Below are 14,756 nucleotides of genomic sequence, written 5' to 3'. Positions count from 1 at the left end.
ACTTCGGGAAATAACCAAAATGGTGGGGACCATTATGGAAATATTTCCTCATTATAAATTAAATTAGGCAACAACTAATAAAAAGTATTTTACCTCAATGAGAGGCATTCTCCAATACAAAGCAAGCTATATTTATGAAAGAAAAAAAAGTAGTTTCGTACTTTTCTGTTTACATTTGCATTTTCATTCATTATTGTTCCATTTTTTTCTCCCTACATGTGCTCAAATTAAGCAACAACTTTTGATTTCTTTTCCTAAAAACGTCACCCTTCTCATTGGTTTTGCTTTATGTTTCTCAGCTACTTGTTAGTGTATGGGAAACCACGTCCGATTGAAAATTCCTCACAACATGAATCTGATTTTTTTTCTTCGTCTAAACTTTATTGAAAATGAAGAAAGTTTAAACTCTAATTTGCTTTCTTACATATATATTAACAGTCAAATTTGGTATTCAAAAGACTTCGTCAAAGCCATGTTTGAGTATGTGGTATCCTACTACAGAGGTGGAACTTTAATTCAAATTTATAAAGAATTCCATCACCAAACAAATGTATACTTTTTTACAGGTTCTAAAACTTTAGTACCAGAAATAAAGCTCCACCTAAACAAGTAGAATTTTAAGCTCAGATAAAATTTTTTTGACTGTTGCTTTGCAACTCTATTGGAAACCTTCCATGCACAAACCAACATGAAAATAAAATGTCTGGAACAAAAGTTCTAAGTCATCACACAAGATAGTGGATATGGGACCTGAAACTTTTGTCCATCAAAAAGCTACCTCATATTAAATATGCAACATTTTCATGTCTTGGTATTGAATTTCATGTATTCAAGAGTTGCACAATGAAAGATTTGTAAGCCAAATTTTGAAAGGATCATATCCACTAATACCACAAGTGAGAAAATTAGATAATGATTGGTTTACCAAATTAATTTATCTCTAATATTTAGAGGGAAAATTTTTCTATTGGCATGACTTATTTGAAATTCATGGATTTGATGTGGGCCTGATGTGACATGTTTTTGCTTATATGACAAAACATCCATGGTGAAAATCACAGTTCATCAAACTAATGGATCGTAGGTTAAAATCCTCATTTTGCTTAAAATTAGATAATGATTGGTTTACCAAATTAATTTATCTCTAATATTTAAAGGGAAAAAATTTCTATTGACATGAAGTATTTGAAATTCATGGATTTGATGTGGACCTGATGTGACATGTTTTTGCTTATATGACAAAACATCCATGGGGAAAATCACAGTTCATCAAACTAATGGATCGTAGGTTAAAATCCTCATTTTGCTTCTTTGCATTGAGAAAAGTCAATTTAAAATCCAAGGAGGGAGGGTGTGATCTTAAATGAATGGTTCTCAAATCTCAAGGATCTCAAATATGATGCTCTCAAATCCCAAGGATCTCAAATACTCCATTGGTAAAATAAGTCAACTGCTTGTACTAGAAACTTGCTTATTCATATTGATCAATTAGGGTTTGTTGACCCTATTTTTAGCATAATATATATAATACTCGTATTCAAAAAGCTCTTTTTTTTTTGTTACCATTGTTATTGTCATTGTCATCGTCTTTGTTGACATTAATCTATGACAAATAGTTTAGAACAACTTTTGGCTTTTTATGTTTCACAATTTTCAAACCTTTTTTTTGTTTTATTGGGCAAGTTGCAAAATTGTCATTACATGCTACATTGGCTAATACGCATTCATGCAACTGAACCTTCACCAAAACTATATTAGATGACACAAAATAAAATTTTAAAATATTACAATTTTAATTATTTTGAAATACTTCTTACTTACTTGTAAACAACGAATAAAAATTAGGCTGATATGCGCTGCATGGGCGTACCCATATTTGGGAGAACAACAATATTAATAATTACGAAATGATATTGAATTTGATCTTGATTATCTGGATGAGGGGCAGTGGTATTCAAGTTTTAAATTTTTAGGGGTAGAATCATGTAAATGAAGAAAAATACTATGAAGTATCAACATGAAAATGACCACTTTTTGTGGGTCTATGTGGGCAACTGCCCACACCTGCCCCTACCTCTGTCTCTAACTACATATACAAGTACAAAAAAAGGATCATCTAGCGATGACATGCCCATGCAATCAAGGATGGAGCCAGGAATTTTTTCCAAGGTGGGCCAAATGGTCCAATGAATTGTAATATATATATATATATATATACACACACAACACACTGACATACACACACTTTAGATAATATTTGCAAACCACAATATAGTAGAAGCGAACATATGTCGTATACAATTGTTCATGTCATGAACATAAAGCGCGACCTGTCCTATAACACATTTTAATAATTGTTTGTGTTATTAGCACAAAACACGATTTATCCTAAACAGATAAAGTGCTCCATTTCCAAAGTAGACATAAAAGAATATTACAAACTAAAATGTAGCAAGCAAATACGTCTATAAACCCAAAACCAAAAAAATAAATGTTACCTAGCACAATCAGTTTTGTATTCTTTTTATGTACCACAATCAGTTTTTGCCTCCGTTTTTATTGAAAATAATTACATATCATCATTCATTCACCTGCACAATAAAATGTAAATAAAAAATACATCAAAAGGTAGAGAATCCATGTCATAAGGAACAACATCAAGAGCTTTTGGACTAGAACAACCAGCATTTTGGTTTTCCTCCTCTTGATCAATCACTATTTTTTTAAATAATCTTTAATATTTTTCATCATCTCCTCAATAAGCTAAAACTAAAAATCTGAAATTTAAAATAGAAAATAAGATTTAAACATATCAAAGAAAGATACTAAAATTTTAACTTATGAAAAACAAGAATTTAGAACTAACTACCTTGTAAACAACATATACAAAATACAACATTCACATGTTGAACCTCTTGCACTTTGTAGAATAGTGAAAAGTTGTTTTTTTCCCTCCCTTGTGAATAATGTTGCGTTGCTTTTTGAATTACCACCAGTCGATAGGCCCCTCAAATATAGGTTCAAAGTCGCCACCTAGACAAAAAAAAATAGTATAATGGAGAAATACTGAATAATTGAGATTGTTGCTAGCCTGCTACTCACGTAACTGCAAAAAGTATGGTTTGCAAATTTAGCATAAGATGCACTATTACATATTTAATGCGTGGAAGAGGATAGACAACATCTCCTCCTCGTTTGTGATAATGCACCACATTTTATGGCTCCCACTAAGAATAAGGGTGATCTGAACAAATAACTGCAGGTATATCAGTAGACAGTAGTCCCAACATGATCAAACTCAACAGTGGGGATACATACTAAAGTTCTCTGTGACACATAAGGGCATGTTTGATTGCCTGGACAACCAGTCTGCTTCTTAAAGATGTTTAAAAGACATAAAACCCACACAACACATACAAATGGGCATATGCACTCATAAACATCTTTTCATATAAATCAAACATAACTTAGTGGCATATGCGGGATGCATGCATGCTGATAGCCCATCGAGCAATAGTGGCTGCTCAGTCTTTTCTTTCTAGTGCAGAATGAATTCTTATTCCAATTGAGTGTCATTTCATGTATATTTTACATGCTAACTTTTATTTCTTTTCCCTCTTTTTAATCTTTAGTAATTCATATAAGGTGAAAATAAGTCACAAGTTATGCCTTGCACCGTAAGATAATAATATAGCATATTGTTATTTGATATATATATATATATATATATATATATATATATATATATATATATATATATATATATATATATATATATATATATATATATAAAATTGTGCCCTCGTTGGACCGTTTGGCCCGCCCCAAGAAAAAATACTGGGTTCAAGGAGTCTATTTTCAGCTTAGTTAAAAGGGGAATGTTTTTCTTTATTATACAAGGGGGCTGTAATTCCTAAGGGTCAGCCCTTAGGATTCTTAATTAACATTCATTTTAGTTGAGAGAAATAGAGATTTTTTTGTTGCATTCAATCAAATTAAGATCTGGTTTATAGCCAAACCAAACAGCTGAGATTTATAGGCCTTCGTAGGTTTAGATTTTTGTCTAAAATGTGAAATTCCTAACTAAGTATATAAATATTGTTATTTAGTCACTAGGTGGGCTGGTTCACGAAACCACACCCATGGACGTGCCTGGAGAGTGTACTAAATAATAATTTCTTCTTTAGTGAGCAGATTTTTAGATAGTTCATTTAAGGTACATGTTCTTGTTTGTTCAGTTTGATGAAACATGGATTGTTACATTTAAACATGCAATTAGATTGTTAGCAGGGCTGATTTATTGTTTGTCTATGAGTTATTTAATCATTTGTGAATGGATCATGAAATTAAGTAAACATAATCGATCAAACATAATTGATCTCTTGTCTAACCTTGATATGTTGATTCATATGCTGAACGGATTAAGTTAGATACTTATAGTTAATTGAAGTTGCTTAAATCACCTTTTAACATTACTTTATTGTAACACGTATGATTGAGCTGCTTGATGAAAGAATCCAATTAAGATTACTAACTGAGAAATATGATTAAAAATGTCTGTTTGTGTCATAATGTAGAGATTAATTTGTTAAGAAGTCAGATATTTGAGAATTGAGCTAGAACTTAACTAATAGAGGTTGATACATTTGAAGGCAAGCAGTTCCAATGTGAAGACAAATTTATCAGAATATTAATAAAGTCCCTGCATTTGTTACTTATGAAGAGTTGAATTGAAAATAAGATGGTCACTAGTCATAAGATTCTTCGAATGAGCGAGTCGAGTCCTTCAAGAGTGGAACCTCATGTCTCTCTTGAGGTGATAGAGTGAACTCTAAGGAAGATGTTGATAAGAAAGCTAAGAGTGTAATGGCAGTCTATTAAGGTTTAAGCCTAAAACAACTCTAAGAGAACATGCTTTAATTCCTTGGTTATGTAGTGTTATCTTTTGATTGTTGATATCATGTGTTTGATCTCCATCAATGTCATAGAATCACGTCTTATTAAAAAAAAAATGCTTATAATACATGAAAAATGAGTCAGCCATATAAAACACGAAAAAACACATTTTTAAAAAAAAAACATGAGAATAAAAAACGTAAAGAATGCGTATTATACTTGTTTTTTCATATGTTTTATGTTTTTTTATGTTTTATAACTTTTTTATGTTTTATAATTTTTAAGGTTTATTAAATGTTTTAAATTTTTAAAAAAATTGTCAAGATTTTTCTGAGATATACAACTTTACCGTATTATACCTGAGAAATTTCTCACCGTACAATACCCGTACATGATACATGTAACAATGCCGCATAGCCACAAATAGCGGGATATTTTTGAAAATATCACGATATTAACGAAAAAATAAAGAAAATGATAAAAAAGTAAAAAACATTGTGATATATTAAAAATGTTAAAAATTAATTTATCGGGATTTTATCGTGATTTTTTATTTATTTTTCTTTCAATTTTCTTTTTTTTTTCAACTTTTGTTTCATTGTTTTATTTTCTCTTGTTTTAGGTATTTAACATGACCTCTTAAATGCAATACAATACTTATAGTATTTTTTTTTTTTTTACCTTTTAAGTGTTTTGGTCAAATAACACAAAAAGTAATACGCTGTTCTCCTCAACAATGAAAATGAGATAATCAACCAGATAAGTCAACAAATCATAGCCAAAGAAAAATGGCTTCAAACGAGAGATTTTTGTTAATAATAAGTCAATTGAAAGATTAATTTCGTAATGCAGATAGCTTAGATGAATCAATCCTTTGACATTTAAGACCTAGTTATCTAAAAGAATATGGTGATAAAGCTTACAAGTATGAGAGAAAATTTCACATATAACATTTCAAAGTATTTGTTCACAGATGGCAAAATGTTCATCGACCAATTAAATATAGCGCAGAAGTTGGGAACCAAATGTACTGCAGAAAATAAATTTAATTCACTTGGTTCTAATGACAGTGATTGGGCATGTTCCACTAATGATAGAAAAAGGACTTCACCTTATGTGGTGTTTCTGGTCTTCCAAAGAACAAAGTTGGGGACTCGTATGACGGGTACGTGAATTTTTCCCACGTACCCGCTCCGGTACGCGGGTGTACCCTCACCGGCGTTTTCTGCAGCAGAGCCCTACCGCAACTATCACCGGCGGCGACGACGACGGCCGGCGACCCACGGCGACGTCTAGTAGTCTCGGGCATTAGCCAGGTAAGTTTTTGTTTATTCGCTTCACTATTACAACTTAGGTTTCGTTTTTTTATTTGGGAGTTTTTCGTTTTCTTGATTTGGGGATGTTTTTGTTTGAAGATTGATCTGTAAATCTATAGATTTATATACGTTTTGATGTTTTTGTTTGATTTTATGTGTTTATCCGTTGCTGCCACTTTTGTTTGGTTGCATTTTATTTCTATCGGCTATTTCGGCTGCCAGTTTTGTTTGGTTGCTGCCACTTTTGATTAAAAGTTTGATGAATGTATCAGCTATTTCTTTCAATTCTCTTCATCAACCAAAAAAGTGATGCTGCCGATTAGCCAAGCTTAAGCACAAGCCTAAATGAAGAGTGATAGCCTGATCACGATCGGTTTTCTCACTTTTCTGTAGCAGCTGATTGCTTATTGTTTTATTCTTTGAATTTTCTGAGCATTATATATTTTTTTCATCTTTTTATTATTTTGTTTGTAGACTTTTTTATGGGATTAGAGTTCTGAATTATTAATGTTTTTTTTTTCCATTTTATCATTTTTGAGAATTTAAAAATTTGTCGTACCCGCGTACCCATAATTTTCAAAGTCACCGTACCCGAACCTGGATCTCCGTACCCGTACCCGCACCCATACTCTTTCTACACTATAGAGGGAGAGGGGACCTTGTCATGTTGGTGGCATCTGGGGATTTCTTGATTCATTCTGTAGTATTTCCTTTCCTGATTGTTTGAATTGTCTAGTATTTCACAAGTTTTCATTCATTGATGTTTGTTTCCTTGATACGTACTTCTAAATTGATTTGGTTGTGAAAAACACCAGATTGTAGCAGGAATGGTACCTCCCAAAGAGATGAATTTCAGGTGTATCCACTGTGGCTTCCCTGTGGAAACTCTGTTCATTCAGTACTCTCCTGGGAACATCAGGCTGATGAAATGCGTAAGGCCTCCATGCCTCTTTTTCTGTTCGCAGTTATCGATGTTCGACCAAATTTGCTGATCCTTTTCTTTTACGATTTTGCTTATCAATCTGATCCACTGTTTCCCCCGGTTTGTTTGTTATTTTTATTTTATGTTGGCCAGGAAAATTGTAGATCAGTTGCTGATGAGTACATCGAGTGTGAAATCATGGTAATTCTTAGTATTTCTGTAGCTTCCTCATTTAGGTCTGCATAATTTTGATGTCCAAAATGGCATCTAGTCTGTTGATTCTCTCTGAACCAGAGGGAAGATCTATGGTGTTCCAGTGTAAATTCTTGAAATTAGTGTACTGTTGATCGAATTTGGTCCAAGGGTGTTATTGTCCTTCCGTTGATGGTTTGTATTGAAAATAATGGAGAGAGACCAGGAAAAGATACCTTTCATTAACCCTAATATTGTTAGTAGAAATTTGTCAAAATTACAAAGTAGATTACAAATAAATAAATAAAGATTATTGACAACTAATTAAAAATTTGAATTCACTACAACCAACCTGTGAACATTACTTTTAACTCTTCGCCTCAAGTTGGAACATAGATATTTATCATGCTTTACTTGCCACAACACTTTTGAAAAATGAAGCTTGCAATCAGTTTAGTGAATATCAGCTACTTGATTTTTTGAAGCTAGATGATCAGTGGATATATATCCTGATTGGACTAAACCACAAACATAACAACAATCAACTTCAATGTCTTCTGTGCTCTCATAAAAGACTGGAGTATTAGCTATATATGCCACCTTATTGTCACACATCATCACCATTGGAATGGAGACCTCAACCTACCAATCAGTTATTATGAATTTAATTTACATCATAGCCATAGCTTTATATTCAGATTCTACACTAAACTTAGTGAAGACATTTTGTTTGTTGCATTTTCCATGTAACCAAATTTCCACCTACAAAAAACCACAAAGACATGTGATTTTTTATTTTTAATAGAGGCCTCCATAATCGTATCAAACTATGCTAGAACATCAAGTGGTGATCCTGTTTTAAATAGCAAACCTCTTACAGAGAGGACTTCAAATACTCGAGAATCATAATGGCTGCATCTCAATGCACTTTGGTTGTTTTATTCATAAATTGGCCAACTTTACTGACTACAAGAGATATATCAGGTCTAGTAACTGTAACATCAAGGGAAAGATAGCTGTAGTTTTACACAGTAAAGGTTCTCAGTCCAAGCTTGGGCAGCAGCACCACGTGTGTGGAACCATAACCCATAGATCCTAAGAACAGATAACCTTCATTAACCCATAAGCGCTTCTTGAATAGGGATTAGTCAAAATTACAAACTAGTCCAACAAATTAATAAAGAGGATTGACAACTAGGGGTGGGCATCCGATTGCTTACCCGATGGGTAACTGGACCTCGTCCAATTCAGACCGGGCCCTAAAATTGTGCGTTGGGCCTGCCCAATAACTTATATTTTGTTATAATTAATTATATTTGTAAAAAATGATATACTAAAACATATAATTTTTATTCTAATAGGGTGGTTCCGAGCTGAGGTCATGGGCTGCAGCACGGCCTAAGCCCAACTCTTATCAGGCCGGCCTGATGCCCAGGCCTACTGACGATTAATTAAAAATTTCAATTTAATACATTCGACTTATAAATATTGTTTCTAACAGTTTATAGTGTTGACAATAGGGTGGATGATTTTTTTTTACACTACAGAATAAGAGAATTATAATATTATATGAGAATGTGGAGAGGGCAATATGAGAATGAATGCTTTAATGGATGTGTTCTGAAATGGATGCTTTAAGGTGCACTTGCTCCCTCACCTATCAAACTGGAATGTCTCAATTGGCGCAAGAGCTGCCCATTGACCCTTTCTCTAATAACCCTTTCCCATGTCCTTTCTTATACATGGCTTTACGTGATGTAATACTTGGTTGTGTCTAAGTTTTAATGCTACAAGGTTATGTGTTTCCATTTTTCCACTCATATCCTTGACTTTAGATTAGTGAAGACCCTGTCATTTGTTTATTTGGCACATCATAGCCATGGAATGTACTTCAGGCATGAAATACTTTTCAGCTACTGGTGTCAAAGATTAGTAAATGCTGAAGGATATGAAATAAAGCTCCCCAAACTCTTCTTTCATGCCAACGGTCCATGTGGACTTTTCATGCATGTCAAAGGTCCACGTAGGAATGTTTGGATCGAAATTCTGTCAGAGGACATTTTAAGTCCATTTGATAGAGTTTGATGAGGTATGCATTATAAACAGGTGAGGACTCACCTGAATGGAGTTCTGTTGAAGAAACATTTCTTTGGAAATGGATTCTAGATGGTCAAAATGCTAGTTTAGAGTCTTCTAGTTGCATTTTGGTTGCTCTTGTGTGAACTCCAGAATGATACAACAGATGTTCTTTAGAAGAGACTACATGATACTCTTTTTACTATAACATCTGCATAAATATTTGAAATTTTGAACTCCTTCACTAGTTAGACCAATATCAGCAAATGATCATGGAAGTACAATGTACAAAGTGTTTTAAGGCTTTAGTTGCCATTTTTTGTAGCTTATCATACTTTTTTTTCTTTTCCTGTACAGATCCTTTTGATCGATCTTGTTTTGCATAAATCAAAGGCATATCACCACTTGTTAAACAATTTTCCAAAGCTTAATGGGGTTTACCTTGAGGTAAGTCTAGATTGGACCACCTGCTGCATGTACTAGTTTTATATATGTGCTATCTGGCAGAGATGCAGGGAATCTGCACTGAAAAGTTAGTGTATTGCTGTATGTGTGATTATCCATTTGTCAACCTCCTAGAACTGAAATACCTTTGATTGAATGACTCCTGCCTTGTTCTTATTTCCACCTTGCAGGATAAACTTCACTTTTAATACAACTAAGCATTACAGACCTATATATGTCGCTTACTTCCTTATAAAGTAGTCTCCTATAATGTGGTGGAACAGGACTCTGGGCAGGGAAGAAGTTGCCAGAATTGAATAGAACAATTAATAGTGCTAGTTCAGTCAAAGGGTAGAACATACATGGGCTGCAAAGCCTCTTTGATGTTCTTTACATTTCAGTTGACTGTGGGTGTGTGTGTGGGGGGGGGGGGGGGGGGGGGTGCGGACATTTGGATATTGACTGTTGCTTCTTGTTGCAAATCTGCAGGGATTGTTATGGAAGTCTGCTCTGTCTTTCATGTTGCTGGACGCATGTATCCTATTTGCTATGTGTAGTCCTTCCTTTTCTTCTTTTTATCCTTATTCTTCATCTGATTGAGAATAATAACCTTAGCATTTTAAGACAGGCAGTTTGTATTATATAGAAGTAACGAAAAATGGGTTCCAACTCGATGTTCAAGTTTCCCTTGGCTATTTGGAAAGGTTTAGCAATGACATTGCTTGGATTTAAGTTTGACTTTGTTTTCAGTAACCAATTCCTTGCATCTTTGCCTACAGCTGCTATTAAGTTCATTCTTTGGGATCCTTGTCTTTCTTTGCATTCTATATCCTGCTTGCAAATACTTACAGAAGTCACCCAGAAAAGCCATTAGGTAAGACGGCTCTTTGATGTTTGTCACTTTAAATTCTCTCTCTCTTCCCCGCCTTCCTCCGTCCTGGAAAGAAAAGCACAACCACACAATCTACACATCCTTTATTGTTATGCACTCTAAAGACATTTTCAGTATGTCAACATACCAATCATAGAGGAAGTCATTTATTTTATCAGTTGGAACATACAATAAGTCCCTGTACCTTATGTTATGGTACAGTACATGGTGTTTTTAAGTTGCACCTTTAAAGCACAAGAAATAAAAAGAACAATCAGATTATTGTCATTTTGCACTTCTCCACCAAATACTGAACTTCTCTTATTCCGTTTCAGGTAGATTGAATTTATGAAATAGCTATTGCGGAATATGTGGTCCCTTTTTTGCTTTTACTTGCTTCCCAGAATCATCTCTCTCAATGACTTGCCGTAGATATATGTCTTGCACATGTACCTCTATGCATATATCATCTTCTCGACTTGAAGGAAACTCTCATAAAAAGTTGGGTTTTCCCACATCAAGTTAGTTAAATTGGTTATTTTTCATCTCATATGCATATTAAGTTGGCCTTTCTTTAAATTTATGGCACTAGAACTTGACAATTGAGAAGTATTTTATACAAAAGAAGAAGGATGAATGTGCAAATCAATGATAGATATTAGGATTATTATATAGCGGAGCAAGTTTATCTTCTACTTATAGTTTTAAAAGCAAAAGGAAAGAAACTTTAAGGTAACTAGAGAAAGGTACAGGAACAAATGGCATGAATTGTTTGAAAAAAAAAAAAAACCATTGTTGAAGTATGAATTTACAATGTAAATGTTCTATGGTCTCTGCAAAGGTTCAATCCTTGCACTCTAGCATCTCATTGTTTTCTTTTTGGTTGATGGTTCAGATTCAATCAAGTTCTGTTGGCAACACTTGTTTCAAGCTACTTCAAGATTGTGTTGATAGCCATGATGGTACAAGTTTCAGTTTCAAGTAGAATCATTGGATCAATCCTGTGTATAAATATCCTAAATGTGGTAATATTGTTTACCCATGTAAGTCTGACATCTGAACATGTTATGCAGGTCTGGCAGTTTCCAGTAACTGCAATATTTATCATTGACATGTTTGCTCTCTCTTCAAATGCAGTGGCTTTGAAAGGTGAGGTATCTGCTTTTTTGCCTTGAACTTTTTTGTCCCTGTGAGAGCACGGTTTTATGTTAAATGAGTATAATTAAATTTAAGGCCTGGCAGCCTTGCTCTAAAATAAAGAAATGATACAAATGCTGCTGAGGGACTTTAGTTCAAAATGTTTTACAGTAGGTATTTCCTGTATCATGGATCTCTACTTGCAAGGCCATCTTAAATTTTCTAGTGCTTTTAGAATTGTACTATATGTGCATTAATCATAGGCTATCAAAAAAATTTGTGCTGGGCTTCACTTGAGAACCACTGGAATGACTTCTGATTTATTGCTGTGCGTTCAGTATTAATGCAGATAACCATGGTGGAGAGTGTTGCAGCATGTATAATTGCACATTCGGCAAAATTACTAGTTAACTACATAGCGTTGTTGGCTATTTGAGGATTTACGAAGAATCAGTAGCTAATGTTTCTGGACATCATCTGAATCTGAGGTCCCAGGGATATTCAATTGAAGCTCTCACTCTCCAGGTGTGGTGGCTTGATGGTCGTTGGAGTACCCATGGCACGTATCATCGGTATGTTGGGAGCTTAAGATTGTCAAGCAGATATTGTCAAACTTGAAGCCGTTCAAGGAGATTCCCACTTCCCCTGGATTGTCTTCTGTTATGGTGCAGTTTTATGATCTTTTATGGGAAAACAAGTTGAGGCCTTGTCTTGTCTTGAAGATGGATGCTGCTGGCCTTAAACCTGAAATCTGAGTTTAGTCGTCTGTCTGTTGTTTCCTGCTATTTCTTCTTCGAATTTTCCCTCCTGGTATTCGTGTGTGGATATTGTGCTTGTGCATTTGAGAATGAGTGGAAGACTTCAAATTTTCTTTTGGAGGCAGTTTTGTAAATCTGCCAAATCACGTTGTTTGGACTGCATGTCTCCAGTCTTTGGTCCACCATTCTCAGAATTAAGTCTTTGATCGAAATGGATGGTGGGGATTCTTAGAGATCTCTCAAGATGAGATTTGGCGGATAATATCTGTGGCATCTTCTTTTGACTCTAGTCCCGAGCTCTTTTCCTACCTTTTAGTTTGACAGGAAGGAGGAGGAAAAGGAGAAACACTGTAAAAGCAGTTGGCAAATGCATCCAAGCATGTTAATGGTGTCGAAGAGCTTCCTGGAAGGTGAATTATAGTTACCCATTTGCCACGCCAGGAAGCATATTGGTTCTAACAATGGAGAAGCCGCCATTCTTCAACTTCTTGTGGCTTCTTTACTGCCAATCTTTGTGCACAGGAGCGGCTCCATTGTCGGCCTGATCACATTCTCAAATGGATGCGGATTCTCAGGTCTAAGGCTCAAAAGTCGAAAAGAAACCGATGGTAAATAGAAACAAGAACCACAACTGATCTGAACTTTGAAAAATGGCAATAACTTCATTAACATCTTAATACATCAAGATTCTGTATACTAACGAAAGTGCCACGAATCACAAGTTGCTGCAAATGTTCAAATAATGATCGTAGACGGAACAAGTTATTAAAAAGAGTCGGTATTTCGGTTCCTGAACTGAGTCGGCAGATTGGTTCTGAATCACACATGTCAAAGAAATATACAAAAACATTTGGTGTCCGTGTACACATAGTCCTACCCTTTACCCTAATTTAAGAGTGAGCATTTAGCCGGGCCCATTGGGTTTTCAGGCCCTCGGTCCGGGCTCAAGTTCAAAACTGAGCCCGGGCTTAGGTTTAACTTGGTTGGGCTTGATAATTTTTCTAATTTTAATTATATTATGTATATTTCTTTATATATATATATATACATATTAAAAATGAACCAAGCCGAGCCTGGGCTGAACCGGACCGAGCCCAGTTTGAACCGGGCTGAAGACTAGCAATTAGAAGTTGCAAAGTTGGCCCATAATCCCTGTCTTCGCCATTTTCAATTTTTGGGTGTTACTTCTTGTACTGATATGAGTTTTTTTTTTTTTTTTTCGGGTAGTAGATAATAATTTAGTTTTTGTTTTCAGGAACATTTTTGGGAATATTTTGTTATATTTTCAAGGTCCATACTGTTATAAACAGGTCCGACCCATTTATGGCCATGATACGGAAAGAGCAACATTAAAATTGTAATTTAACATTTGGTTCTTTATAAAACATGCAGAATTAACCCAATAAATCAATCTCTGTTTTCTAGTTGTGGTGTTATTTCTTATGCTAAAATGAGTTGTTCTTTTTTTTTTTTTTGGACGGATTTTTGCAACACAGACACAACAATCGCTGTCCTCGCTATTGTCAAACTTTTGGAATGTTATTTCTTGGTTTTTTTTCTGACAAAATATTCTGTACAGGCAATTAATTAGTTTTTGTTTTCAGGATCATTTCGAAATGTTTTGTTATATTTTTCAATGGTTTTTCGAAAGTTTTTAAGATGAGAAACCGTGGGTATTAGTTGGATGCTGGATCCAAATTCTAAGATGGGGTTCTGATCTTCGAAATGAAAAAAAAAAAAAAAAAGAACACCCACAAGAAAAAGACGGAGGGGAGAAAGTGCAGGGGAAGGGAGAAAAAAACTAAAAGAAGAGTGAGAGAAGCGACCACACTGGGAGTCGAACCCAGGACCTTTTGATCCGAAGTCAAACGCGCTAATCCACTGCGCTATGCGGTCATTTGTTTGTATTCACAATTAAAATTATTCTTTAGTCAAACTGTTAAAAGTGCTGATGTCAATGGATCATATATGGACCTACATTAAATCAGTCGGCTTCTTATTTGAAACACAATCTAATCAGCCTCGAAACTACAATTTTCCAGTTTGGTTTCACATTAAAAGGTGAGCAGAAAGATATTCCATTCTAAAATATATTCACATAAGTATCCAATTGAACGATGGATATCACTTCTAGATGATTTGTG

General features: G+C 34.6%; 1 protein-coding gene and 1 non-coding gene across 4 annotated transcripts; one reads left to right on the top strand and one right to left on the bottom strand.

Moving 5' to 3' along the window:
- The first annotated feature begins 6,009 nt into the window (after positions 1–6,009).
- On the top strand, positions 6,010–12,736 carry LOC116267293 (protein ARV 2-like). Of its 3 annotated transcripts, XM_031648956.2 has the most exons (10): positions 6,010–6,212; positions 7,028–7,144; positions 7,288–7,335; positions 9,760–9,849; positions 10,336–10,381; positions 10,471–10,550; positions 10,626–10,720; positions 11,613–11,679; positions 11,791–11,866; positions 12,193–12,736. In XM_031648956.2, exons 2-10 carry the CDS (start codon positions 7,040–7,042, stop codon positions 12,288–12,290), a joined length of 705 nt encoding a protein of 234 aa, XP_031504816.1. In that variant the 5' UTR covers positions 6,010–6,212; positions 7,028–7,039; the 3' UTR covers positions 12,291–12,736. The 3 variants fall into 3 exon arrangements, with proteins under 3 accessions (XP_031504816.1, XP_049931118.1, XP_031504818.1); XM_050075161.1 differs by lacking the exon at positions 10,471–10,550 and having other exon boundaries at positions 10,597–10,720; XM_031648958.2 differs by lacking the exons at positions 10,336–10,381; positions 10,471–10,550.
- Positions 12,737–14,434: 1,698 nt separating this feature from the next.
- Positions 14,435–14,508, bottom strand: TRNAR-UCG (transfer RNA arginine (anticodon UCG)). Its single transcript has one exon. It is a non-coding gene; the product is annotated as a tRNA-Arg (tRNA).
- Between the last annotated feature and the right edge of the window lie 248 nt (positions 14,509–14,756).

This window comes from Nymphaea colorata, chromosome 13, assembly GCF_008831285.2.
Source record: "Nymphaea colorata isolate Beijing-Zhang1983 chromosome 13, ASM883128v2, whole genome shotgun sequence".
Taxonomy (NCBI): domain Eukaryota; kingdom Viridiplantae; phylum Streptophyta; class Magnoliopsida; order Nymphaeales; family Nymphaeaceae; genus Nymphaea; species Nymphaea colorata.
The sequence above is the reverse complement of the archived record's forward strand: the minus strand, read 5'-3'. Positions and strand labels throughout refer to the sequence as shown.

Excerpts from the sequence above, each read along its gene's own strand:
- LOC116267293 (XM_031648956.2), top strand. The coding sequence starts at position 7,040 with ATGGTACCTCCCAAAGAGATGAATTTCAGGTGTATCCACTGTGGCTTC. Across the intron at positions 9,850-10,335 it reads TTAATGGGGTTTACCTTGAG|GGATTGTTATGGAAGTCTGC; the intron begins GTAAGTCTAGAT and ends GCAAATCTGCAG. Across the intron at positions 11,680-11,790 it reads TTGTGTTGATAGCCATGATG|GTCTGGCAGTTTCCAGTAAC; the intron begins GTACAAGTTTCA and ends CATGTTATGCAG.